The 27,739-nt window shown below is 43.4% G+C and overlaps 1 protein-coding gene across 1 annotated transcript in view; it reads left to right on the forward strand.

Annotated features, from left to right (window-relative positions):
• Sh3bgrl2 (SH3 domain binding glutamate-rich protein like 2) overlaps nucleotides 1–27,420 on the forward strand; it is a 91,888-nt gene extending 64,468 nt beyond the window's left edge. Inside the window, 1 exon segment of the mRNA NM_001389251.1 lies at nucleotides 24,612–27,420. Coding sequence (NP_001376180.1) covers nucleotides 24,612–24,662 — 51 coding nt within the window. The 3' untranslated portion in view covers nucleotides 24,663–27,420.
• The last annotated feature ends 319 nt before the right edge of the window (nucleotides 27,421–27,739 follow it).

A 27,739-nucleotide genomic window follows, 5' to 3' on the forward strand; every position in this document is an offset into this window, starting at 1 on the left:
AGATTGTACAACCTGGCCAAACAGTCAGATACTTGAGATGTATTTTAATCTACCTCTTTGTTAGCCGTCTAATGATAAAAAAAAAAAAAAACTATAAAGCTAGAATTGGTGACCCCATGGAAATATTAAAAGAGCATTTCTAGAAGAAGATGTGAAATTTAATTTTTGTGAGGCTCTTACAAGTTCTGTTCTTTTACCACTAGCCTCAGGAACAATTTAGTGAAATTTTCACTAAGTTTTAAAAAAAGAACAAGAAATCTCCATGCTAACGACCCAGATGTGAGTTGTTAAGAAACACGAAACAATTGTGCTGTCATTGAACCGTTTCACACCAAAGAGCTTGTGCAACATCCCTTCCCTACTAGTGTGGGGATTGATTTTGGTTTTTAACTTCTGAACGTGGCCTCATCCACAGCTGGTGCATATGTCAGAGGTGATCAAAAGGGATGTGAAATGTGACTGGAGACCTGGGAGGGTCAAGGGTCTCTGCAAGGCCTGTGAGGAGGGTTCCCTTAAAGAAAGCAGGATGAACAGTAACCAAAAGTTCACTATGTGCCAGACATTGAGCAAAGGTTCTTGTGATGGCTGACCTTGGTTGTCAACTTGACTACATCTGGAATTAAGTAAAACACAAGCAGCTGGGAATGCCTGTGAAGGTTTTTCTTGATTGCATCGTTTGAAGTGTCTGGGTGACACTTTCTGATGGCAGCCCACATGTAAGGCACAGAAGGAGGACACTTTGCCTATTTGCCTGAAGCACCCCTTTGCTGCCATTAAAGCCTCCTTCTTTGGGTCTCCAACACAGGTGATGACCAGCAGCTTACTAGGACTCCAGCCAGATCAGGACATTTGGGAAATCCTGTCTCATGGACTGAACAACTACCAAACTCTTGGTTTTTATATTATATTATTTCTTAGCCTAGATATTAATTTTACCAGTTCTGCTCCCTGAGAGAACACTAATACAGATCCACCCCCCCCCCAGGGAACCACGGACCGGCTACATGGTAACAATGAGAAACAAATGTGTGCTAGTCATTCTATTGCTTTGGATATTAAGTGATTACTTCAACGGGGTCCACTGGCATACACAGTGGCTTGATCTCTAGCACTGAAAAAAAAAAAGGCATCCAGAATAAACGTGCTATTAAAACATAGGGGGTGGGGGCTTTTAAACCCATTTCTGTCATGGACAGACTGCCAGAAATACCTCATTAGAGAATCTTATTTGAAAGTTCAAATTCTGTCTGTAGAAAGGAGTTTCTCAGGAGAAGAGCCTCCATCAGCAGTAGCATCATGTGCACAGGCCTGGGGTGGAATACAGATTTGACATCAGCACGGGCAACTGTGTGTCCTGAACAATGGCCTGGTCGTAAGGGGCCTGGGACTTCACACTGAGATTTTAATCTTTAAACACCAGCTACTGCAAGTGTGTCCCAAAGACCAGAGCATCTCTGTGGCAACTCCAGTGAAAATTTCATTTTAACAAGATCCTTGGACAATTTGTGACCACATTAATATGTGAGAATTGTTGTTATTGGCTCAGAGAAACACTGAAGGATTGTAATTAAGAGTGTCAAATAGTTATGTTTGTGTTTTAAGGAAATGAGTAGATGGCAGGGGAGGGGTTGGGGTGAGGGTCATATGAGGACGAAGAGGTCTATGGACTAGTTGGAAAGTCACCTCAGAGATGAAGACTTGAACTGAGGTCATGATCACAGAGACCTTTTGTTTTCTCTTGAGGAAGAAGAGAAAGGAAGGCACTCAAATGTTAAAACTCAGCTAGTGGATGGAATTAATCCAAGTAGGGAAACAGGCTGCTTTTAGACTGCCTCATTTTGAGATGCAGGTAAAATGGCCAGCGTGAGCACGCAGGTTCATCCTATGGACATCCTGGTGGCCGTAATAAATTAGTCCATGAAGTCCCAAAGGGCAGAAAAGGAAATATCAGTCAACCTGAAAAACCGATACTCACCATTATAGGAAAAGGAAGGGGGAGAGAAATCTCAACCAAACGTTGACGCAGCCTTTGGATTGGACTCTGTATAAATTTTTGGGTGAACTGCTCCAGTTTTCCTGAAGTCCTGAAATAGTAAAAAGAAACGAGATAGATCCAGCCATGCCTGAAGAGAGTTACTAAGGGCGAAAAACAAACAAACGAAAAGACATGTTTGGGGAGGTAGTATTCCAGTAGCAAATACGCCGGCACCCCACAGAACACAGGAGAACCCAGAAATCAGGCAGCGAAAAGTGAGAACCAGGAAGGCAGTGGCATTGGCAGACCTGTGGAGGTGCTGACAGAAGGGAGGCAGAGAAGCAAGTTAGACTAGCTGGTGGGCAGTGGCTGCATCCTTAAGAGCACTTTCGGCTTTGTGCGGGCTCTCTCATGGCGAGTATACCCTGGTAAGCCTTCCTGTTGGCTTAGATAACAGCTTCTGAGCCAGCTGCTCATGCTTGGCCAGGGGCCGGAAGCGCTCTGTACAGGCCTGCTCCTCTTTGCGTTGCCCTCCTAAGTGTAATCCCTTAATGCCCTAGAGACTGGAAGGGCTTCAAGATCTTAATTAAATATAGTCCTAAAGTTATCACAGTCTCTGGGCTGTAGAACGCTGTTCTGTGGTAAATCGATTTTATTTAGTTGGTTGGTTTTTGTTTTTGTTTTGTTTGCTGTTGCTTTTTATTTAGGAAAAAAAAAATCCACCCATCCACGTGCTTTTTGGGATCCTTTCTACACAGCAAGCAAAGCTTGGAAACTTTGACACAGACTTATGGCAAATCCTCGAGACACCTGAGTGACCAGCTATGCCCAAAGCTACTGTCTGCTAGGATAACTCAAGGAACCTGAATTTGAAGATAAACTTCTATTTCCATAAACACTTCCCTCCCAGTTTTTCTTAATAAAAGTTAAAATGAGAGAATAATTGTTATGTTTGTAGGAGTCCTTATTTTTACTCAGTCATTGTGTACCCCTTCTCTAAACCAATACTAAGAAAATTTTCTTTTAATTGCCTACTAATTGATTTAGTTCAGTTATTGACCCAACAGGGCGGTTTCCCGTATGTGCCATGCATTACCTTAATGGTTTTTAAGGGTAATAATTCTAGTTTATAGCCTTCTTTCCTCTCACTCACTTGGTGCTGAGTCCAGCTTCCAGCCTCTTAAGCCCACTACTGAGGCGTGACCTAAAGACCAGCCACAGGTCCTGGGGCCATCACTTGCCAGACAAAGGCCAAAGACCACTGAGCTTTGTCCCACAGAGAGAACCTTCTGTGCAGAAGGAATCCTAGCTCCACGTTCTCTCTGAGTAGTTAAAGCAAAGGACCCCATGTCAAGAATCAGGGAGGGCCTTCATCAGTCTGTGTCATGTACCTGTTCCACGGGACAGATGACCAGAATTGGTTCCCTAAAAGACAGTGAAGGGCTTTGGCCTGGTGACAGAGGTTGTGCTGCCTAGATGAACAGTGTAGACATCTACTGCAGCCCAAATTCGCCATTTATTCTGAGTTTGGCTACCAAAGCAAAGCAAGATGAAGTCTGACCTTGGGAGAAACAGCTTTGTTCATGGTGAAGTCCAGCATGTGATGTCATAAGAGATCACAGCATCAGATCAGAAGTGGGGACAACAAATGGATGGTCATCTTTATAGACAAAGAGCAGTAAAGCTTAAAAATTGTCAGCAACCCTGGTAAGGCCCCAGGTAGGATACTACAGATCCTCTTAGAAACTCCACTGAGCACGTTTGTTCTAAGCCAGTGGCTATCCAGGGTTTGGTTTTTGTGTTACCATGAACTATATGGAAAATGTATATTACATGTTAAAACTAAATATACACATATGTACTATTTAATTAAATTTTATAAACATCATTTCATTGTACAGAGCTCATAGATATTGCCTGGTCAATTTTTTCCATATTTCTAAAATTTATGCCTATTAATGTTCTGAAAGCTCTAAGGTCAAGGTGTCAGCAGGGTTAGTACTAATGGGCGCTTTCTCTCCAGATCTTCACACCGTCTTCCTTTGTGGTAATTATATCCAAATTTAATTCGTGTAAGGACTCTAGTTATTCTGGATTAAGGCCCACCTCCAATGACCTCATTTAATTATAATCGAAGCCCCATGAATCATAACAAGTCCTGATCAGACTTTGTAACATGCAAAGCTTCAGTCAGCAGCGTCACGGACAGGACGATCTATAATGCTGTTTCCAAACGCAGAGACATTCCAAGACACTGAAGGTCATGGTTTCGGTGTCTAAGTTTTGGTTGAGATCATATGCTGGTACCATCTTGACTTCCAACAGCAAGTTAATGTCACAGCCTGCTATCAGTGGTGACATGCAGTTTGTAAACATTGTGCAAGGGAAAATCGAGCACCCTCCCTCATATAATTTACTGTTGATTCAAAGCTTAATGTGCTTTTTCTGCTGTGGGCCAGATCGTAAATATTTTAAGCTTTGTGAGCCATGCACTCCTCTTTGTTTTCTTAACCCTTCGAGAAGGTGCAGTCTTATCTTGCCCCTTGTGTACAGTGGAGTTGATGTAGTAGTGTGCGGACTTGTCTGGCCGCTTGCCTACTTGGCAGACACTTCCCTCAAGCACTGCAGAAGAGGACCTATCACTCACTCAACTTCCTCCAATCTGGTTCTAGGTATAAGCAAGCCTAGAGATAGTCTGAGTGCCTGAGCACATTGCCCAATTTCTAACAAAGGAATGATAACTAGAAAGCGCAAATATGCGGCGTTAATATCTGTTTTCAGATTTGAATCAATAAGTCTGTCACAATGAAGGAAGGAGAGGTGTTTGTTTAGTCAGATTATCTCAGTTTTAGTTGGGAGGCTGACCCTACCAAAGACTGGACCCTGAGGTGGGTACCAGTTTGCTCCACAGCATGTGGCCTGTTCTAGGAATGCAAGAGCTGTTTTCCTCACCATCACCAGTGCTGTACAGGGCCAGGAGAATGAACAGGGCAGGAAAGAGGCTAGTGTCTGCCTCTCCATATTTAGCAACAGCATTCCCCTTAGGGAGGGGAAGAGGGGAAAGGGTCCTAGCATCCCCTTCAGGAACATGACCCCTGTGTGCTAACTTTCTTCCTCTACTTCCAGATGTTCTACTCCTCTCCGTGGCATCCCAGGCTGGACATCAAGTAGGTAACACATGGGCTTTTAGGAGACACTTTAAGGTCCAGACTACAGAAATATGCTTGTATAAATTTAACTACAAGATCAACTCGGATGACTGCCTCCTTCTCTCCAGATTCCTGTCACCTTTCCTATTGAATTGATGTGTTGGGTTGTCTGTGGGCCACGTTTAGCTAAGGGGAAGTTGAACTGAGGAGAGTTAAGGACTGTGTGGCTCACTATCATTGTCTGCACTGGGATCTTATCCTCCGGGCATGGCTGGCTGGAGCAATCCCCTCTCTGCTGATGGTGCCACCTCTCATTAGTGATGCAGTGATGCAGGGCCTAGTGGGCTCATGTTATACCCAGGCCCAACACCAGCTGCCAATAGAGGTAAAAGCCAGAAAAGGCTGATAGTATAGAACACCATAGCCATAAGCTAGTCTGTGGGAAATCCTGACCATAGTCAATGTCTGTGGGAGATCCTGACCATAGTCAATGTCTAGACCGGAACCTTGAGTTCTTCCTCTGGCTCAATGTTCTCTCAGGTTGGAATCTAAGTGGCAAGGGTTATGCATGGTTATAAAGCAAATGCATACCTCTTTGTTTTGTCTGTTTCTTTGACTCTGTGTGTGTGTGTGTGTGTGTGTGTGTGTGTGTGTGTGTGTGTGTGATATGTATGTATGTATATATGTGTGTATCTATATGTGTATACACGTACAAGTAAACTATAACACATGTGTAGAGATAAAAGGACTACTCTTCTACTATGTGGGTTCTGGATACAGAACTCAAGTCTTCAAATCTAGCAGCAAGCACCTTTACCCACTGAGCCATCTGATCAGCCCCGTCCTCCTTCTGGTCCTCCCCGTCCTCCTCCCCTCTTCCCCTCCTCCTCTCCCTCCCCCCCTCCTCTTCTCCCTCCTTCCTCAGTTGTTAATTACAAGTTGTACTTTGTAACAAAGGCTCCAAAAAGTCTGTTTTAAGGTGAGACTTCATTTTTCTGACTCAGGGTCTGTCCTCTTGGAAGGTTTATATTCAAAGTTTGCTAAAATCTCCCTTTTGGGATAAAGAAGCCCCCAAATCCTTTCACACCATTCTTTCTAGAGTCTATATTCTCCTTCCAAGTGAGAAGACGATTGGATGCCACATCTGCCCGGGTAGACAGTTGAATCCAGTGTAGCCAAGCACTGGGAGAGTGGGAAAGGCCTGAGTGGGATTCAACTCAGCAAAAACTAATCTTGTTTTCCTAGTTTTAAATAACCTCCAGGTCTCATAAAATTTGAACTCGTTCCTGGACACTAGAAGAATACTTTGAGCAGTTCAACACAATTCAAACAGCCTATTTTCTCAAAAGAGCAAGATGATGTAATAAATAATTAATAAATCGCAGGGGTGGATTTGCTACCCTTTCCAACGGTTGTTTTGGTCCTGAATGAAATACGCACACGGCCTTTCTATTTTAATATGTCTTAAACAGCACAATACCTGGGTCACCGCCTACCCTCCACTACCTCCCGCGGATAATCCCAAGTTACTACTTACTAAACTCTGTGTTCTGTCTCAGCTACCCTCTGGCCTGAGCTCTTCTGACTCCTTCACATGGGGTCTCTGCCTCTCTGTCCTGCACTCTCAGGCACAGTGGATCTCCCTCCCTTCTTCCCAGTAGGGTAATCTAGTATCCCATCTCTGTCTGTCCTCCCCAGCTATTGCCCGTTGACATCTTTATTTACCAATCAGAACCAACCAGGGGAGGGAGGGCAGGTTCTCAGAAGCTACATGCAGACACCAACAGTTTGGGGGGAACATAATTAGCATTTGTAATACAAACAACTACAGCAAGGCCTCATTGTCCCTGTGATGCTGACCCTCAGGGGTGGCACATCTTGCACCTGCGGGCACTTCTCTCAGTGTCTGTCCTGGAACTCCAGCTCCCAGGCTTCGAGCCACATGTTTGCCTTGGGGCGTTCTGCTGTTGGAAATCATCATCTTGTTGATATTCAGGGGACAGTTCTAATCTCTGTTTGAAGCTTTCTTCTGTCACAGTGAATAGAAGTCCCTAAACCTCGGAGTCACTGTCAACTACCTCTGTGTCAGCACTTGTTGGCAGGTAGCAGCCCCATGGTCCACCCTACTGTACGTCATGATGGGCTCTGGTGCCTAACTCTGGATGAACCTCTGATTTGTTTCCAAACAATTGTCCCTCGATCTGGGACTTCTTACTGGTCCTCTTCTGAGGCAAAGGCTGCACATTAAATAAATTATATTTAAGTTCCAATTCGAACTATTGGAATACTTTCACCTGCAGCTGAGTTTTGCTGCCTGCATTTTTATTCCTATTTTCTTTAAAATAAACATTCCTGTCAGAACAGCTCAATTTAGGAGAGAAGAGAGAGAGACACACAGAGTCATCAAAACTAACAACCAGGCGGTGGTGGCGTTCACTTAATCCCAGCACTTGGGAGGCAGAGACAGGCAGATCTCTACGTATAAGTCCAGCCTGGTCTACAGAAAGAGATCCAGAGAAGCCAGAGCTACACATGTTGTAAGACCCCGTAGTGGCCTCACCTCAGGAGCGCAACCCACAGAGCACAGATTGACAAAGTGACCACTGCAATAGCATGAGGGTATAAGGTTTTTAATCCACGTACGTGGGGTTGCTCTGCCAAACCCCAAAATCACACAACTTTTATTCGTCACAGAGGGCAGACCTCAGCAACAGGGTTAGCTGGCCCATTCTCATTGGTGGTACACAGGACAAAGGATCTGGTCAGGTGTTGGCTGGCCTGCTCAAGGGGCTGTTCTTGGCTCAATTGGTCACTTTCCAGCCCTACACTTGGCCTTGGTGAATCACTGGGAAAGGGCTAAGTTGGCACTTCTCTTAGAGGGGGAGGAACTAGGTGGTAGGGCAAGGTCAGGATGACACCCTGTGGTTGTTCTAGGAATTTACCACAGGGAAGGGTAGGGGGCGGTTTTTCCAAGAACAGTCTTTTTGTTTTGTTTTGTTTTGTTTTGTTTTGTTTTGTTTTGTTTTGTTTTGTTTTGTCTTAATCAGCTTAGTCAGAATTGCCTCAATATCTTGATTACCAAAACTTTACCATATCGCTGGGCCTTCTGACGTCAGATGTATCTCTCAGAGAGATCACAAGTTTGTCATAGGCATCCCAACATTGGATGTATCTCTCAAACCCTTGTTTTTACAGTTTTGTTTCTCCACATCTATAAAACGTTATTTCTTCACACAGAGAAAACCCATCTTGAGAAAAAACAAAGACAAACAATCTACGATTCCCCCTAGGAGTTCCCTTCTTCTCTTGAATTCTTCTCTTGAATGTTCTTCTTCCCTCAAAGGTATATTTTCTGGACCATACAATGCCTCACACTTGCCAGGTTGGCTAACGGGAGGAGATTTAGGTTTGGATTAGAAAGTGGGCTCCCAGCCCACGAGTTTTTATTCCCCCTTCTTCCCCACGTTAAGCCAGAGTTGAGTGTATGCTGTTTGAGAACCAGGGCAAGCACTCACAACCTATTAGTATTCACTGAAATAACTGCCCTGAACTTCATGGTTTTACAATTAACCTCATTAAGCACTCAGTACTGGAGTGTGCTTAATTTTAATGGGAAAGGTGCAGTTTTTCATGGTGGTAATTTGCCTTTTCTTACAAGGTTTTGCTTCTTTCATTGCTTTTGGAATTGTGTCCTCGAATTTCCCATAATCTAATTTTAATCACCTAAAGCATCACATCCAAATGTAACAGAAAGGGTTGACCCCAGAAGTTTTATTTTTTAGTAGGAAAGGTTGTAGATTTACTCTCTCCAAACCGATTATAATTTATGTCTGGCTGCAATCATTTTTCTTCCCTCTGTGCCGACAAAATAAATCTTGTGCTTTATTCTTCTTAGGATTCACTTCATTTCTTAGACTATTTATTCCTCTGGGTCTATCAAACTGATCTAGGACACGGTGTCAATGTCAGTGCTGTCGGGATCTGCCCGTTGTACTTACTAGGGTGATTGTGGTCTGATGAGCAAAAGACGTGGATGTTGGAGCACCTTCTGAAATATAAAGTCGTAAGTTTCTGCTTTCACCAACCGTACTAAATCCGTTCACCTGGAGACCCGTCGCTCACCAACGAATCGCGGGATAGATTTTCGCTGCTGCTGTTTTGTGTTTTGGTGCTGGGGACTGAGTCTAGGACCTTGATCATTCTAAGCACTTCATGCCACAGATCTACACCCCCAGCTTGGTTTGAAGTTTTTATTAGCTGTCTGTTCATTTATTTATTGCAAGCGTGTTTCTTCAGTCATGCAACATCCATCCAGGATAACGGATCCTTTCTGTTTTGTGCCCCAGGAGTCACCTTAGCGAAGGGCTGCTTTTCATTTGTAGCTCTTTTTCTCTAGAAGTGGCATTGTTCTTTTTAAAGATTGCACGTGTGTGTGTGTGTGTGTGTGTGTGTGTGTGTGTGTGTGTGTGTGTGTGCGCGCGCTCATGCGCATGCCCACAGAGACCAAAGGAAGACATTGGATTCCCTGGAGCTGAAGACTTAAACAACTGTGAATTCCCTTACATGGTTTCTAGGAACTAACTGGGCTCCTTCAGGAGAGCAGCAAGTGCTCTTAACTGCTGAGCTGTCTTTCTAGTCCCGAGATTTGTTCTTGTTATTGTTTCTTTTTCTTTTTTGTTTTTGTTTTTGCTTTTTGAGGTGTTATTAAGTGAGGTATGTGCACGTTTTGGTCAGAGCTGACAGGAAGCCTGCATAAAACAACACTAGGCTTTAGGCCATGCATCCCAGAATTCTCCTGGTTTACTTAAATCGTGGGTTACTCCTGTAGCAATTAAAATCCTTTAGCAGATCACCTCTGGTATGTGACAACTCAGAATAAAAGCCATATCTAGTCATCACTCCATTGGCAAAGCTAAAAGATTGTTATTTTACTAAAAAGAATTGGTTCTATTGTGTGAGTCAAAAATCATAGATGTGTGGTCCATAACCGAATGGAAAAAAGTCTTAGATCTCAAGGGTAGCATCAGGAAGGTGTCCCCTGCCATTAGCTATTTTAGAAACATTTCTAAATGGCAGCTACTTGTCTCTTTGTAGCATGTGTATGGACCAATGCCCATGGACCCTCATATGGACAGCAAATGGCTCTGATAATTCCCATCTTGGGCTCAGGGATCTGGCAATTGTTTCTCAATATCGTCCGTGGAGAAAAGAAGAAAGAAACAAAAGGAATGGGGGGAGAGAAGGGAAAGGAGAAAGACAGATTAATCAGGAAAGTGTTACCAAGAGATCTACCCAAAAGATCATTTGCTCCTCTATTTTGGTCATTGCCTCTCTTGGTTCACTCCCACTGCTGTGGCAAAATACCATAGACTAGGAAACTTACAAACACCAGAAATTTATTTCTCACAGTTGGATGGTGACATTTTCAAAATTACTACATGCCTGGCTTCTTGGTTTCTGTGAGATCCCTTCCTGGCGTATGGATGGCACTTTGCTCTGTCCTCAAATAAAGGAAGGGGTAGAACAGCTCTTTGGGGGTCTCTCTTACAAAGGCACGAACCCCATTTATGAAGGCTTCACCCTCAAGACCTGATTACCACCCCCAGGAACCCCTCCTCTACTGCTTCTCTGGACATCGGGATTTCAGCAGGTGTACTCTGCCGGCCACAGAGGCTCACACCATAGCAACGGCCTTAGCCAGTGGCCTTCGGATCTCCCCTGTGGAGACATGCTGACACTAGTCCTTCCTCCAATGTGGGAAGTGTGTGTGATTCCAGAGTTACTAAGGACAACTTTTCAAGCCAGTCCAGTGCTTAACTCATCTTCCCAAAGAGACTCATCAGATCCTCGTGCAAGCAAAGCTATGGGTGTGTGGCCAGTGTGTGCCCGTAGTGTGATGTGCCCAAGGCCGCAGCTGGCTGAGTTTCTATCTCTGCCCTTAGTGCCTCACCGTGTTTATTCTCTGGCACGCTATGCAATGTGTCTGTCAATTAGAAATATCCTTTGTTATCCTGTAAGGGCAAAGACGTACACTGTTCCTCGCTGTTCACGTCTCTCCTACTGGAATACCATCTGCCTTCTCTGTTTCCTCTGTGATTACCCAGCTCTGTCTTCTGCAGCTGGTTGCTTTGACAAAACTGCCCATGTACTTATTATCCCTCCTCTTTATGCGAACACACTGAGTCTACTCATTGTCAAATGGATGACGCTTTCATCCCATAGACAGGTTCTTAATCCCCAAGCGCTGCCTTCCCTGTCTGCCTTTTTCTCCAGCTCCCTTCCCTCCATCATTCTCATGGACTTCAGCCTAATTTCTTCTTTGGGGTGTGCCTCTCTCCCAGTCTATCCTGAACTTGTCAGCCACCCCAACCCCAGCCCACCCCACTCATTATATCCCCCCTCCCTCCTTTGGTGTCAGAGGTGGTAGTGGGGATAGGGGTTAGGGTGTGTGTTCCTGACTCCCTGAGCTGAATTTTAGCTTTCTTTTCTGAATTAATTCTATAAATTGTTTCCAGGATTTCTCAGTTGCTGCTCCTTATCACGGATAATTTATCTCCCCGCAGTGGTTACCTATTTGGAGAATAGAGACCACAATTCTATTTCTCTGTCTTCTCTCCCAATGGCTTTGACAGTTTTCTTCCTATGAAAAGTGTTAAGAAAGCATTTACTGAGCAAAGGACTTGCAGCATCTGAGGGTGAATGATCCCGTGCCACAGATGGACGTTTGCCCGCTGACCAGCAGATGGCCAGTTTATTTCCCAGGCTTCGGGGGTTGGGGAGGACAGCAGAGAGTGTCTGTCCATCTGTCCAGTGTGGGTGCCCTTCAATGCTTCTCATACTTCAACTGTGCTTGCTGTGGAGAGATTTCCTGGCCTGGCTGCTGCTCTGTGATAACCTCCTTGGCTATCTTAGAATATTTGCCTCCACAGTCAGTTTCCGTGTGTGGTGTGCACCCTACTTCTTAAGCACGCTTTTATAATCAGTAGGAATCATACCACACATGCACATGAACAACTGCATATGGATTTGCCCTTGAACATCAAAATAACGTTGAAATACGAAGAATGCCTGATTTGAACTGGCCCTCAAAACAGGGAGGTGATTGTCTTAGTTCACGTGTTTGTCTGATTTCTTGTTCACTAGCAAAAAAAAAAGCAAAAAAAAAAAAAAACCTTAATATTTTACATTTGATAAAGAGGATTTTTTTCCTAATGAGAAATTCTCTCTTCCTCCCATTTTCTTCTAAACCTGCTGTGTTCTGGTATCTCATAACAAAGTCATCCATCCTCAGCGCCCATTAGTAGCCTCCACAATTTATGGTATCTCGCACGCAAATCCCCTCACTCTATATTAATGATGCAATATGAGGGCTGGCAAACATTTTCTATAAGGGTCAGAACGCACGCACTTTCAGCATTTCAGGTGACACGTCTCTGTCTGAGCAGGTCAGCTTTGCCATTGCAGTATAGAGTCAGCAAGAGATGGCACTTAATGAGGTGGCTCTGTGCCAACAGAGCCTTTATGAACATTGACATTTGAGTTACATATAAATTTTGGGTTGGTTAAGTGGATTAGTAACAACCTCAGAGTGCCCAAAATGTGTCAGCATCGTGTTTGGGAAACGGAATCGAAGCACTACCAAAGGCGAGCCCGGATTAGATTCTCTACTTCCCTCTCCCTGTGTCTTCTCTCGTCTTCTGTCTGTAATCCGTCTGTTGTAGGAAGTTGACTCTGTGGTTACTGTCTTGGGAATCTGTCTGTCTCTGTTTCTGTATGTTGTCTCTAACAAAGAGCTTTTGCTCTGTGTATATTGAACAGCACAGAAAACAGCACATAAGGGAAAAGAATGAAGAATTCTTTACAGAAATGTGAGTTTTACAAGGGATGGAACTTTATCGAGCCCAACTGAACCAGATAACAAACGGCGCTGCACACAGATTTATCAACCGGTATAAATTTATGGTAGAGATTTGTTTTATAAGATTGCTTTCAATTTATTTGGCTCTTTGAATAAATGAGTATCACATCACACTTACAGATACGCATGCATTGAGCTCTGAATCAGGGGCATGGAAAACATTTAAATACAGAATACAGTCATCCCAGCAATGAAATACTAGTTCTATTTTTAACCCCAGTGCTGGGGATTGAATTTCCTTTGTGCATTCTAGGCCAGCGGTCTGCTACTGAGCTCTACTCCCAACACAAAGTCCAGCCCCTTCAGTGGCAGCTGCCATTGACCTGTAGGCCTTGCCATACCTAAAGGACAACCATTTCTAACAATGGCAGTCATCCTCCAGACTCTGGCAAGCTGGGTAGGAAGACCAGGTTAGAAACTTTCTTCACTCCATTAGCCATCTGGGAGTGCCTTGGCAGAATACAGACAGTCCCCAACACACTGTGGTTCATTGGACAACTTCTTGACTTGCCAATGGTGAGAAAAGTGATAAAGCCTCGGAAACTGGGCTTGGAATTTTGAGCCTGACATATTCCCAGGTTAGTGAAGTTTTCTCCACTCAGCAACCATGGTGTGGTGTGAATAAAAATGGCCCATAGACCCATAGGGAGTGCCACCATTAGGAGGTGTGGCCTTGTTGGGTAGTGTAGAGTTGTTGGAGGAGGTGTGTCACCAGGAAGTTGGCTTTGAAGTCTCAGAAGTACAAGCCAGAATAGTGTGGATCCAAGTGTAGAACTCTCAGCTCCCTCGCCAGCACCATGTCTGCCTGTATGCCGCCATGATCCCTGCCATTACGATAATGGACCAAAGCCATTCTGAACTGTAAGCCAGCCCCAATTAAATGCTTTCCTTTATAAGAATTACTATGGTCATGGTGTCTGTTCATCACAGCAATAGGAATCTAAGACACATGGTCAGAGGAGAACAGCCAGAACTCTACAATGTACTACATTGTTAGCGATGATGTTCATTTGGCTAAGTGTATCCACCCTATTACTGACTTACAATAGGTTCCATTCATGATTTTCGTGAGGATCCTATTGTAAGTGAAGAGCCTGAACTATAGACTAGGTCACTTAAATGAAAAAAAATTATCTTGTTTCTAGAGGCCTGATGCCCAAGATCAGGGTGCCATGCCAGACAGTCAAGTTATGGTAGGGTCTGTCTTCTTCCTGTCTTGTATGTGGTCACATTCTTTCAGAGTCTGAAAGAGATCAAGAACAAGAATAAACTTTGTTTCTTTTTTATAAGGACCCATTACTGTTAGCTTCCTACTCAGATCTCTCAAAGGCCTCATATACAAAGTACCAATTTATTAAATCTTTGGACATGGACATAGCAATTTCAATCAGCCCCTGGCATCTTTTAGTTTCACTTTCAGACAGGTGTGTGACACATCAGTATAGAATTTGACAGTGTTGTTCCTCGTCAATGATAGAAAGAAACACATGATCTGGCAAATGCATTTGGGCCACGAGATAACACATTTTCTGTAGCTTGGTGATACAGGTGAGCTAGAATTGTACCCAGGCCATGGGGGAGAACAAAAAAGGAAGGAGCCATACCCACCGTTGAGAGAAAACTAAAGGAATGAGGAGAGCATTTGAATGCACCAGGTTGCAGTCAGCATTATTAGATGATACAAAATAAGGGTAAAGTATTTAAATAAGATGTAAAACACTCTTAGGGGCCCAATGGAGATTGGGAAATAAAAATTACTCCTTAATGTATAATATGAGTTTGATTTTTAGATTACTGTAGGAGATTCACTGCCTTCTCATGCACATCAATAAACCAGAGTTTAGTTTTCTGTGCTTTGTCCTACTCCCAGCCAAGAGAGTAAAAGATCCTTCGAGAAGCTATTGTCTTCTTTGTAGACCCAGAGAAATGCAGGATGAAAAAGCTCAACCTGCCATCATGACACAAGACATTTACATGGCTTTGTGGGTGCATTGGAATTTCATATATTCTGGAGCAAGGGTTGCCTGGGTTTCCTCATCAGAGAAATATAGATACTAATGGTGCTCACCCCTGAAGACAGTTTTCTGCTAAAAGAAGCATCTGAAGCAGCACTACCCACAGAGGGTTAATAGTTGCTATAGTCCACAGCAATTTAATGACAGGAAACCGAGGCCTTACAAGACTGTGTAGACAAAAACCTCTTCCTCCAGATTGAATCATTTCCCCGCTGGAAGGAGAGGGGAGCTCCTTAAGACTCTGGAAGTAAACAGTCTTTCAAGGCCTAGGAAATAAATACACACAGCAAGTCTCAGGAAATTCCTGAAACTCACAGGATTCACAAGGCTCCTCTTCATGACTATGCACACAGTAATATACTGAGGAGAGGATACTCCAGCTGCCTGAGCTGCCTATAGGTCACGCAGGGAACTTTAGGGATGTAGCTTATGTGAATTCTCATCCATGTCGGGAGGCTTTTTTGTGCTATAGTTGCCTTTGATTAATCCAAACTCCTAGAAGTAACCCATCCCCTGTATTCCTGTTTGAAACTATAATAAACGCACTGGTCAGCAAGCTAGACTAGGGTGGAACTGTTTCTTTGGTCTATCATCAGTGTGTCTCTGGGATAAATAGACATTGCTCCTGTCTTCCTGGGAAAAGCCATAAAATAGACTAATTACCTACCCAGGGCTTATGAAGGACCCTAGTTCTTACTGAAGTGTAAGAGTTATTAAGAGGCTTGGCCTGGTAGAAAGTAGGTAGGTTATAGGGTTCCTGTGAAGGACCCTAGGTGCTTTCGCCGGCCTTACACTCACTACCTCAGGTCAAGATTAGGCCAAGTACCAGCTTCTCGCCTCAGGTCAAGGCTAGGCCAAGTTCCATTCTCCACCCACAGTTCTCAGGAGGAGCAGGGACATTCTTGAAAAACCACAGAATGTACTGACTGATAGTCACCTGACCCTCTGGTCCCAGATAGAGTTCGAATGCATGTCATATGCTTGCTAGCCAATAGATTCAAAGGTCAATATGTTTAGCCAATAAGTTTAAACTGTAACCTTGCTGATATAACCTGTACCCCTAAAAAGTATAAAAACTGCTTGTTATAGTCATTCGGGGTCGCCTCCTAATCACTTACCACGAGGGGCTGATTGAGGGTCGACCCTGACGAACTGGAAAAATAAACCTCTTGCATTTGCATTGAATTTCGTTCTCATGTCTCACTTGGGGCATCTCCTGGTAGTTAGGACTCACTTCCAGCCTTACAGTTACAGTTGGTGTATAGCTAAGCTGGGTGTAACCCCACACTGGGCCCCCAAATCTATGCATGATTCAGAGGTCCAGTTCCTATTTTCTTTTTCTTTTTTCCTATTTGCAAGAATCTTTTGATGTTTTTCCAGGATTCTATTGAGAGGTTATTTCTCTGCTGGTGAAATGAACCAGTTCAAACCAGATTAGATTATACTAAAGGCAGGTTTATTGGGAAACTGCTTCCAGGCAAGTTTACTGGCCCTCAAGATTGATGCCAGGGGAGTTGCCATAGTAGGTGAGGGGAGGATATGTGCTATACACAGAGATGAGGGTGGGGAGAGGGAGGGAGGGAGGGAGGGAGGGAGGGAGGGAGGGAGAGAGAGAGAGAGAGAGAGAGAGAGAGAGAGAGAGAGAGAAGCAAAATGTTAGATTATATAGGGAAGAGCCTTGGGGAAAGGGCAGCCCAGCCCCTGGACTGGAAAGTTCAGGTTTGATGCCAGGTAGGCACTGAGGGATGCTGGGAGAACCTGGAAGCTAGGTCTGCTTTGGTCTGTAAAATATGCACCTCAGTTCCTCGTCCCAGGGTCCAAAATCAAATACCTATGTTAAAAGGGATTCTCTGCCTGGTACTGTATACCTAGCCATTTGAAAGGAAAAATTCCTAACCATTACTTCTGGTTAATAACTTCGCACTGTGGTCAGTATAATACTTTGCTTTCCCCTTTTTGTATCAATAAAGCTAGATTTCCAAAATCTAAGGCACCAGATTATTTAATAAAGATTTTTGGAAATAAGCGAATTGCTGGTTTTGAACATTAGATAAAACACCTCTAAATGTTTCCCCTTGCTAAAAATGCATGCTTATGTGAAGAGACTTGACGAAATCCCTTTTCTTAAACTGCACTCCTAATGCCCAAAATGCTAAACACATTCCAGAATAATTATCTCTGTGATACCAACAGTACTGGAGTCCTCTGCGCCAGAGAAATCTCTGCCCTCGGCTGAAGGTGGTCCGTTCGAGCGAGCGACACAGCAAATGCTCTTCACTGTAGCTCCCAGCTGCAATCTAATGGACAGTGGAAAGGTGTGTTTTAGCTGAACAAGACTACCTGAGCCCAGACCTGACTTGTGTCCTTTATGTCCTTTATGTATCCTAGCAGGAACTCAGTGAAGATTTGCAGAATGGCGTGGGGAATCAGGACACACAAATGCCACATGCTGGCATTTTCTCTCCTCCTGGAGCACCTCCCCCAACGCTCATAAATTTCTCTATAATTCACGATGTGCTCAGACCAGCTGTGAAAACAGCGCACGTACAGCTTTTCTCTCCTCGAATACCTGCTTGTGTTTCTTCCCCCTTGCTTGCTTGCAAAACCAACAAAGAGACAGGATTCTGCCCACTCTGTCCTAATGGAGTGGCTGGTGTCTGCTGCTGCTTTCTCTGTGCCTGTCAAACCCTACTGTTCCTGTGTGAGGGATCTTTGAGACAGTCATTCCGTCATTTATGGCCTGGCTGTCGCTAGAGTGCTACCGGGAGTCCAAGTGTTTTCAGTTGCAGTTGTCTGGATTTATATCTGCACAGTGAAATCACTGGGCATAGAGAAAGCCACTGCCTGCCTGCTGCTCCTGCCAGCCACAGACACCCTCCAGGCAATTCAACCTGCATGCTGCGATGTTTCAGTCATGTGCACTCGGGTTTAATCAACTCCACCAGAGATGTGACTCACAGTGGATCTCTTTGTTTCACTTAGCATCTATGAGTACACACGGGGAGCTCATTTAGCCCCAACTCCTTCTCCTCAACTCCCGTCATAAACATTGATTCTATTTGCCTGGGTCAGAAACAGAGAAATCAATATGTAACATGGTGAATGGTACTTCCTCACAGCTTTTCACTCTGACTCCTTGACAGATTTTTAAGCATATTACATTGCATTAATTTTAAGGATTAAGTACGAGAGCTTATAGATTTAAATGCCAGTAAAGGCAGGGATTGCCCATGGAACTGATGACATTAAACTTTAAAGCCACAGAAGTTATTATTGGGCCCCACATAGGGAGACAGTGCAATATTTTTTCATGATGAGTCACTAGCTCATTTACAAGTTAATTTTTTGACTAATCCTTTGACACACGTTAATGTAGAATCTAGTATTTTGTGAAGAACTTGAAAAAGTTAGGAACCGCCATTAAAATAAGTGCGTTGAAATTGTCAAACATCCCAAAACGTATCTGAAAGTACTCACTTTAATTTATGTGCAAAACAATTAAAGACGCCCCCCAAGAATGACCCAAGCCTTATCCTAAGAACTGTAGCTACACAGATGAAGCCGAACTGGTCTCCATTCTCTAGGGTTCACGGGAAAAGAAGCAGATAAAGACGGGAGGAGAGGATTAGTAAAGAAGTACGCTATGGTTCACATCCAAAGTCTCTGACTTAGTTTGCTGAGAGAAACATCCTGAGCAAAAGCAATGTGGAGGAACGTGTTTGGCTTACAGGTTATAGTCCACCATTCCGGGAAGGTGAGGCAGGAACTGAAACCAGAGTAGCGATGCTTGCCGGCTTATTTCTTTCGTCCCATGCTCAGCTTGCTTTCTTGTGTAACTCAGCCCAGGGGTTGCACCACCCACAATGACCTGGGTCTTTTCACATCAATTGGATCGAGAAAATCCACATCACCGATCCCCTCTCCACACACACACAGACAAGGCACAAGCCAATCTAATGGAGGCAATTTCTCAATAAGAGGTTCCTTCTCCCTAAGTGTGTCCAGTTGACCACTAAGATCAGACGTCACATCCCCGCAGGCTCGTGTGTTTGAACATTTGTTTCCAAGCTGTTTGGGGAGATTGTGGAGCTTTTAGGGAGAGGAAAGGGTAGATCTGGGAGAAGTTGGGGGATGAATTTGAGAAAAATGTATTCTATAAAATCCTCAAAGAATTAATTGGATGCTATTTTTAAAAGACTTTACAAAATAAAATCAAGTGCATGAACTTGTGAGGCTGAGTTAGAGGAAACAAACACCATCATAAGAGGATATCTAAAAAGCACTGAGCATGAATCGACTAGATAGATAGCCATCACTCTTTCATGTTTTGTATGCGTTTGTGTCTTGCTTACATACGTGTGCACATGGAAGTCAGAGGTTGACCCCAGGTGTCTTCTTCAACTGTTTTCCACTTTATTTTTCAGAGATAACTTCTCTCACTGAATTGGCACTTGTCAATTCTGCTAGAATGGCTGGCTGGAAAGCCCTGGGGATTTTTCTGTTTCTTCCTCTCCAGTGTCAGCCTTACCATCTTCACGTGAGTGCCAGAGGCTTGAACTCAGGTCCTCATGATTACAGGGCAAGTTCTTTACCCACTGAGCCATCGCCCCAACCCCTCACACACTCTCTGTGGTGTGTGTGTGTGTGTGTGTGTGTGTGTTTTCAATTAAAAACCAGATTTTAAAAAGTAGCAGAAGTTGTTGAATGAATAACTATATCATCATAAACCATATATATATGTATATATATATAATCATAAGGACATAGAAATTATATCACTACAAGAAATGAAAACTGAAAAAACTTCAAGCATTTACAGAAAACGTAGTGTTCAATCTCTAGAAAGCTAACTTAAGGGTAATGTTCACTGTGTAAAATGCAACATAGAGCTTCTAAGCTGTCAGAGGACTGGAAAAGAAACACGAGAGAAAATACAGGGTCATGATAAAGGCAAGTAGAAAACACAAACACGACATCAGTGCTGGTAATATCCTGTCAGCAAACAACATCAGTTCACCGTGGGGAAGGTGTGTAAATAGGCGTTTGAACAACTTTTCAGAGGTAAACAATAGACTATGTCATGTGACTGGGCCAGGGTAACTACTGTTAAAGTGGAAACCCAAGTACAGGGCCAGGCATGTGTCTGTAAAGTGAATTGTATCTGGTTGCCCATGTGTGCAGAGAGAGAGCAGACCCTGAAATGGACAAAGCAAACACCTTTCCCTTATGGCCTCCTTGCCATATATTCCTCAGACTTTTATGATTCTTCTCATAGGGGGCTCAAAATTCTCTATGCGCTCGCACAGTATTTCTGCTGATTTGCGCACTCTTTCGGTTTTTAATTTCAAATTCTCTAGCAAGTGGGAAAATGGCTGCTTTTAAGTTTTAACAATCCCTTCGGCATCCCAGGGACTGTTGTCTGTTCTGAGTCCTTAAATCTGCAAGTCCCCGCAGTCTCACTTTCAGCACGGCGCAGAGGTGCCAACTCAGTCGTAAACTTGGAATCATCCAAGCATGGCCTTTCACTTAATTGCAAATCATAATTGAGTTTGGACAGCCACTAACTTTCCAAGATACTGAATGAATTACTCAGTGATTATTGCTTTTTTTTAAAAAAAAATAGAAGTCAGTGTGATTATCTACCTGCTTAGTATGCTCGATGCTATAACTGATTAATGACCCCCAAGTCCCCAATATAGAACTTCCAAACTGTCAGGGGATTGGAAAGGAAATATTTCCTTTCCGGTTTCACATTTACTACAGTCTATTTTCAATTTCTTCCCTATATGTTCACAGAATATTGAAACTGGTAAAATATACAGTTGTGTGATTACTAAAAGTCACACAATTAGTAAATAGTAGGAACAGGACTAAAGTTTTCTCTGTCTGTCTAAATCTTCTGTGTCTCTGTCTTTCTCTGTCACTGTCTCTCTCATCTCTTTGTCTTTGTCTGTCAGTCTCTCTCTCTCTCTCTCTCTCTCTCTCTCTCTCTCTCTCTCTCCCTCTCCCTCTCCCTCTCCCTCTCCCTCTCCCTCTCCCTCTCCCTCTCCCTCTCCCTCTCTTCTGTTTGGTTTTGATTAGATAAAAGTCCCACTATAGATTCTTCAGTCTCTGCCCCAGCCATGCTGGGATTGCAGGTGTGATCCCAGCATCCGTCTGGATTTGTGTTTTAAAGGCTGGAACTTAGGAGTATGAATGGTGGAAAATGGAATAAGCCAGCAGAGTTCAGCTCTTCTCTTCCCCTTATCTGTGTTCTGAGAAGTTAGAAATTCAGGTGAATATTGAATGTTTTGTTATCTGATTGCCTGAGGAAATCCACCATTGGTCCAATGCTGAATCATTATTGTTAATAAATGAGTGTGTTTTCATTGGAATGTAGACTATTATCCTATCCAAATCAAATGTAACTAGGAAATGGAAATGCCTCATGTTCTAAGCCTACGGGCTGAAGGCCCAGTCAGAGCAGAGTGTTGGGAACTTATTGACTCAGACGTCACACACAGGATGATGTGAAAATAAAGAATGTCTGTAAGAAGAGAACAATTATGTACAACTTTTGTTCAACCTAATAACTTGAAGGACTTGCCTTAAAATTAAGCAATATAGAGCTTGGTCTTCTCTATACAGGAACAACCAGCGGCTGTAACAAATTATCACTGACGTCCTGGCTTGAAAGCCACCACCATGTCAGCAGCTCAGCCAGGCCTGATAGGGCACAGCTCTGGAAGCTAGGAAGTTCTGGAGGGTCTAATAGGTGTGATAAGTAGTGAAAGCCAGTCTCTGTACTGTCTGTGGCATTCTTTCAGAATGGGTGAATGCTGTGTCCTCCTAAGGAAAAGGCCTAGGGAAAGTCTCTCATACAGACCCTTCATCTCATTCATAAAGGAGGAGCCATTGTGACCTACAGAGCTCTAAAGGCCCTACCTCTGTGCATGATCATACTGATGATCGAATTTCACCCTGAATTTGGGGAAGCATATTCAGTTCATGGCTATTTTATTCATAATCACCAAAACTCAGGCACATTCAAATGTGTCTCCTCTCTAAAATGGACAAAGATACTGTAATATAACCATGTTGTAAAACATTATTCAGCAACCAGAAGGAGTAAACTTCATCTGGGTCAGGCGTGAACAGATGGCCACTGCTTTGTCCTTACTTACTCAGGGGTCAGTTATCTATCCGGCTTGCAAGCCAAATCCAGCTACGGCTACTTACAGATTGCCCGTGACTGCGTTCAAGCTATGGTGACAGAGTCGAATAGCAGCAAAAGCAACCAAATGTCCTTCAAAGCTGGCAGTATCTACCACTTGTCCTTTCGCAGAATTTTGCTAATTCCTGTGCATGATGAAGGGGGTCAGGTGCAAAAGGCCACATGCAGTATTATTTCCTTTACAGAACATTCTAGAAAAGGCAAAAATTTTAAAATTTAAAAAAAAATACAAAAACAAAACAATCAAACAAAACAAATAAAACTCCAACCTTTTAGGATGGAGAATGTATTGTTCCTGGGGGTGGGGATGAATATGGAGGATGACTGAAAAGGATCCAGACCCAGTTGGTGTCCTTCCCCTGGGTCTTTTTTTATGTTCCTAGGAACATGTCAAAGCTAACACAACTGATCCAATTGAAAAAAAAAACCCTAATAGTTTAAAGATGTTGTTTTAAGCTTCAAAATGTAGAAGCCGAAATGGAAGGTTTTTAAAGGGAAGATAAGTGTTTGCACATAGTGGCAGCAGTTCCACCTCAGGCGACAATTCCTGTGGGACCAGGGGATCTAGAGATCGCTCTGCTTCAGTTCTTTTTTCTGTCACTTTCAAGTCTTTTATTTTTGGTCACCTCCCCTTACTGGCCTCCATACAGTGTGACCCTGTTCTCTGAAGCTCCAATTTAGAGACCTGACTGGGAAGAGAGAATTTTTTCAACTTAGTGCTCATTTATCAGTTCCAAGGAAGGATTGGCCTTGCTAGGATACACACACACACACACACACACACACACACACACACACACATACACGCACATACACACATACACACACGTACACACACGTACACACACATACACACACGTACACATACACACATACACACACACATACACATACACACATACACACACATACACACACATACACACACGTACATACACACACATACACACACGTACACATATACACACACATACACACACATACACATACACACGCACATACACACACATACACACATACACACATACACACACACATACACACACATACACACATACACACACGTACACACACGTACACACACATACACACACGTACACATATACACACACATACACACATACACACATACACACACATACAGACATACACACATACACACACATACACATACACACACATACACACATACACACATACACACATACACACACATACACACATACACACATACACACATACACACACACACACACTCACACACACCACTCCTTAATCTAGCAGTTTTCAACCTGTAGGTCATTTCTGTCCCCTTTGGGGGTCTAATGATCCTGTCAGGTGGTTACCTCAGGCCATCAGAAAACAACACAGACATTTACATTACAATTTGTAGCAGTTATGAAGTGGCAATGAAACTAATTTGATGGTTGGGGCTCACCACAACAGGAAGAACTGTATTAAAGGGTCACAGCATTAGGAAGGTTGAGAACCACAGCTCGTTCATCAAAGAATGAAGACCTGAGATCCTCATCCCACCACTGTGACCCAAGGACCGCCATCTATTTTGGAAAAAAAAAAACCAAAAACAGAAAGCTTCTAACACGGACAAAATCCAGCACCGGCTCAGCCAACCTTACTAGCTACAAATTAATAAAAACCAACAAACTGACACTTTCTAGTCACATGTATGGTTTCAAGGTAGCTTCTTTATACCGGAGCAGAATTAATTTGATAAGATAGGTTGAAGGGGTTAGGGACAGATTTTGAAGCATTCCATCAAGTGGTCTGTGATTCACAGATCAGGAAGCCCTTCTTAACAGGGAAGGTATCTATTTCAGCTTCCAGTGCATTGCACTGAAGACTTGGTGTTTCAAAGGGAGACAGAGAACTGGCCCTACGCTGTAGGTAGAGCTCAGGTTAAAGGCCCTTATTATGTAGATCAGGATGGTGCTGTCTGCCCCTTCTGGTTAAGCCTTTTTTCTTTGAAGTATCAGCCTTTACATGTTTTGGGGTCTCCCTCCCTTCCAATCAAATCTAGACAGCTTCTTATTAAAGGGAAAAAGATGGAGAATTCTAAAGATTTTTCTGAGGAAGGTTTCAATTATCATGATTGCATTCTGCTAATTTCCCTGCCTCTGTCTGCAAACTAGAAACAGTATTCCCTTTAAACGGGAAGGAGCTATGCACAGCCTTTCTTTCTTTCTTTCTTTCTTTCTTTTTTTTTTTCTGTGCCATGTATGTTATAAAGAAACCATCAAACCAAATCTGAGCCTCCTTCCAAATCAAAAGCCACCACAGGAGTTTCATGGTGTCTGTGTTCCCCTTTCTTCATTTATTGCAGGGGCTCCACTTGACGGGTCAGCTTACACAGAGCAGAGCAGCCTGTCACTGATCTCATGTGTTCAAATTACCAGCCAGTCACAGAAGGAAAAGAGGCAAAGAAAGAGCTGGCTTCCGTTTGCTCAGGCTCCCTGGGTCATCAACCCAGGAAAACAGACAGCACAGCTCATTTGCAGAGCTGCCTCAATGAGACTTCTCCCCGGAGGGAGCTGCACAGACAGCTCTTTCCCTCAAACTCCCTGGCCTGGGGAAGCAAAGGCAGAGGAAGAAATTGGTCTTCAACTTGGCCTAATGGCAATTTGCAACCATTTCGGAAGGGATTTATGTCATGGAGTCTTAAGTCTGTGAGCCTGATTTATTAGGTCTACATCTTCAAAACAGTACTGCACAGTGAGGCACCATTTCATTTTCAGCTAAAAACAGCCACAACAGCAACAGCAGCAGCAGCAGCAGCAGCAGCAGCAGCAGCAACACATGTTTCCAGGCAAGTTACCCTGATACCACAGCAGCTGGGAAAACCAGTGAATTCATATTGTCTTGCCTCAGTGTTCGTTCAGATGATACCATTGCCTATTTTGACAGATCCATTGCCATTCCGTTTTAACACTTCAAATGAAATCGAATACTGCGGGATACTTTAAGGTAAATCTTTCTTTAAAAAACGCTACTAGAGGGGTTGGGGATTTAGCTCAGTGGTAGAGCTCTTGCCTAGCAAGCGCAAGGCCCTGGGTTCGGTCCCCAGCTCCGAAAAAAAAAAAAGAAGAAAAAAAAAAAAAAAACGCTACTAGAAGCTCAGAAAGTAAAAAAAAAGAAGCTCAGAACGTAGCTATCAGTCAAGCAACTGCGCTGCAAACATGAAGACGTGGGTTTGGATTCCCAGTACCATGTGAAAAGCTGAGCATGCCACACACACTGTCATCTCAGCCCTGGGAAGACAGGGTCAGGAGGACCCCTGGGCTTGCTGCTCAGCCACTCTAGCTGACTCAGGGAGGCCCAGGTACAGTGAGAGACCTTGTCCCTTACCTCAGAAAATAAGGTAGAGTGTAACTGAGGAAAACACATGATATCGAATTCTGGCTTCTACGTGCATGCACGTATGTGCACGTGCACATGCACATACACACACAAGAAAAAAAAAGATGTCATTAGAGAACATTTCAAAACTATCTACTGAATTGAAAGCGCTGCTACACATTAAGCCATGTCAACTAGGGACTATTAGACTCAGCAGGAGACATACCAGGACAACAGTATCCTGGTTGTTCTATACTGTGTGTGTGTGTGTGTGTGTGTGTGTGTGTGTGTGTGTGTGTGTGGTGTGGTGGGGAGGGGGTGATCAAAAATCTTTCCTGTTTGCTGGGATTGGAGACATAAAGTACTAGGTACCCTCACGTCTAGTCAAAGAATGATTAGAAGTGTGTCTAATATAGTGGTTCTCAACCTTCCTAATGCTTCGACCCTTTAATACAGTTGCTCATGTTGTAGTGACCCCACCACCACCATTATAAAATGATCTTTGGTGCTACTTCACAACTGTAATTTTGCTACTGTTACGAATTGTAATGTAAATGTCTATGTTTTCTGGTGGTCTTAGGCAACCCCCTTGAAAAATCTTTTGACCCAAAAGACCCCCAAAAGTGTCGCAATCCACACACAGGTCGAGAAACTCTAACATCTGAGTTTGCCAATCTGTCCTGCAGGCATCCTGGTTTACATAGGACGTTCAGGACTCAGCAGGGATGAAGAGGAAGATCAGGTTTGGGGGGGACACACTGTGAAAAGAAGGGCACCCCAAAATTAGTACTGTTTTGTATAGGCTGACCTAGCAAATGTGCAAGACTAATTCATTACTGCTTCATACCCTTCTTCTGTACACAACAAAATTATTTCAGCCTGTGGGGAAATTAATGCATTTTCAATCTTGGCAACGTCTGTCTTTGTCCCTTCTAAATCAAAATTTTCCATTGTGATATGCAGATTTTAAAGTTACCTGTGCTTTAAAAAAAAAATTAGGTGCTCTAACCTTCTCAATGAAGAATGACTGTCGTGTAATCCACAGTGCACTATACTGCATGGCTTTGTCCTGGGGGAAAGGCCAGGAATGGGGTGGGGTGACAGGGACAAGCCTGGCATCTCCGTGCCCTACAGGTATGTGAAGATACCTGTCTACACAAGCCAACTCTTGTGAGCGAGTTCCGGATAGCTTTGTGCTCAGAAAAGCACTATGGCCATGGTGTCCAGAAATAAGTCATAAATAATGGACAGAAATGACCTAGAAACAGTGCAAATATGATCATGATCAACAAGAAATTAAAAAATTAACAGTGTCACAGAAAAAAATGTTGTGTATTATTAAGTTTTAACAAGCACTTTGCATTTTGAAGTCAGGGGGAATGATGTCTTTAGATCACTGTTCCACTAATGAGTATCAGTAATGGGTGTGTTACAGCTTCTCCATAGTTCGAGCTTCAGCATGGCAGATCCTCCTATGTCCACTGCCCCTGGTTGAGTAGGCAGGTTTGCCCATCAATCCACGCTCACTCGTGGTGGATGTAGAAACACCTTTTATTAAGTCCGATCTCAAAAGCCAGGTTTGGAGTTGGGGAGTTGGATCAGTGGGTAAAATGTTTGTCCTCAGATGACATTCAGTTGGTTTTCAGTCTCCGTGATGGTAGGCGACACGATGAGTGTTCCGGATTTTTTCTACGAAATATTTTTACAGCTTGCCTTGCGACTCATCGTTCGAGGCTGACTTTGACTGCTCACGGGTATTTGGGGACCTTATTAGACCTGCCTAAGACTTTTGTACCAGAAATATATAGAGAGAAAGAGACTAGAAAAGAAAAATGTCATCAATAGAAAGGAACTTTACCATGATTCTCTTAGGTCCACATTCTTGTTTTTATTGTCCTAGTGCTTTGAAGGTTGCAATTAACTTTTTAAACTCCTGCGAATTGTGCAGCTCTGCTCTGTAATGAGCAGACAGACACAAGCTTTTTACTTTCACAAACATGCTCTGAAAGGGTTGTTTTTTTTTTTTCTTTCTACTAATGAAGTGAGAATCAGACAAATGAAAACATTTTTCCAAGTTTCCAAAGGAGCCGTACATAAAGCAACACTCCCATAGGG

The sequence above is a fragment of the Rattus norvegicus genome, chromosome 8 (assembly GCF_021556685.1).
Source record: "Rattus norvegicus strain SHRSP/BbbUtx chromosome 8, alternate assembly SHRSP_T2T, whole genome shotgun sequence".
Taxonomy (NCBI): domain Eukaryota; kingdom Metazoa; phylum Chordata; class Mammalia; order Rodentia; family Muridae; genus Rattus; species Rattus norvegicus.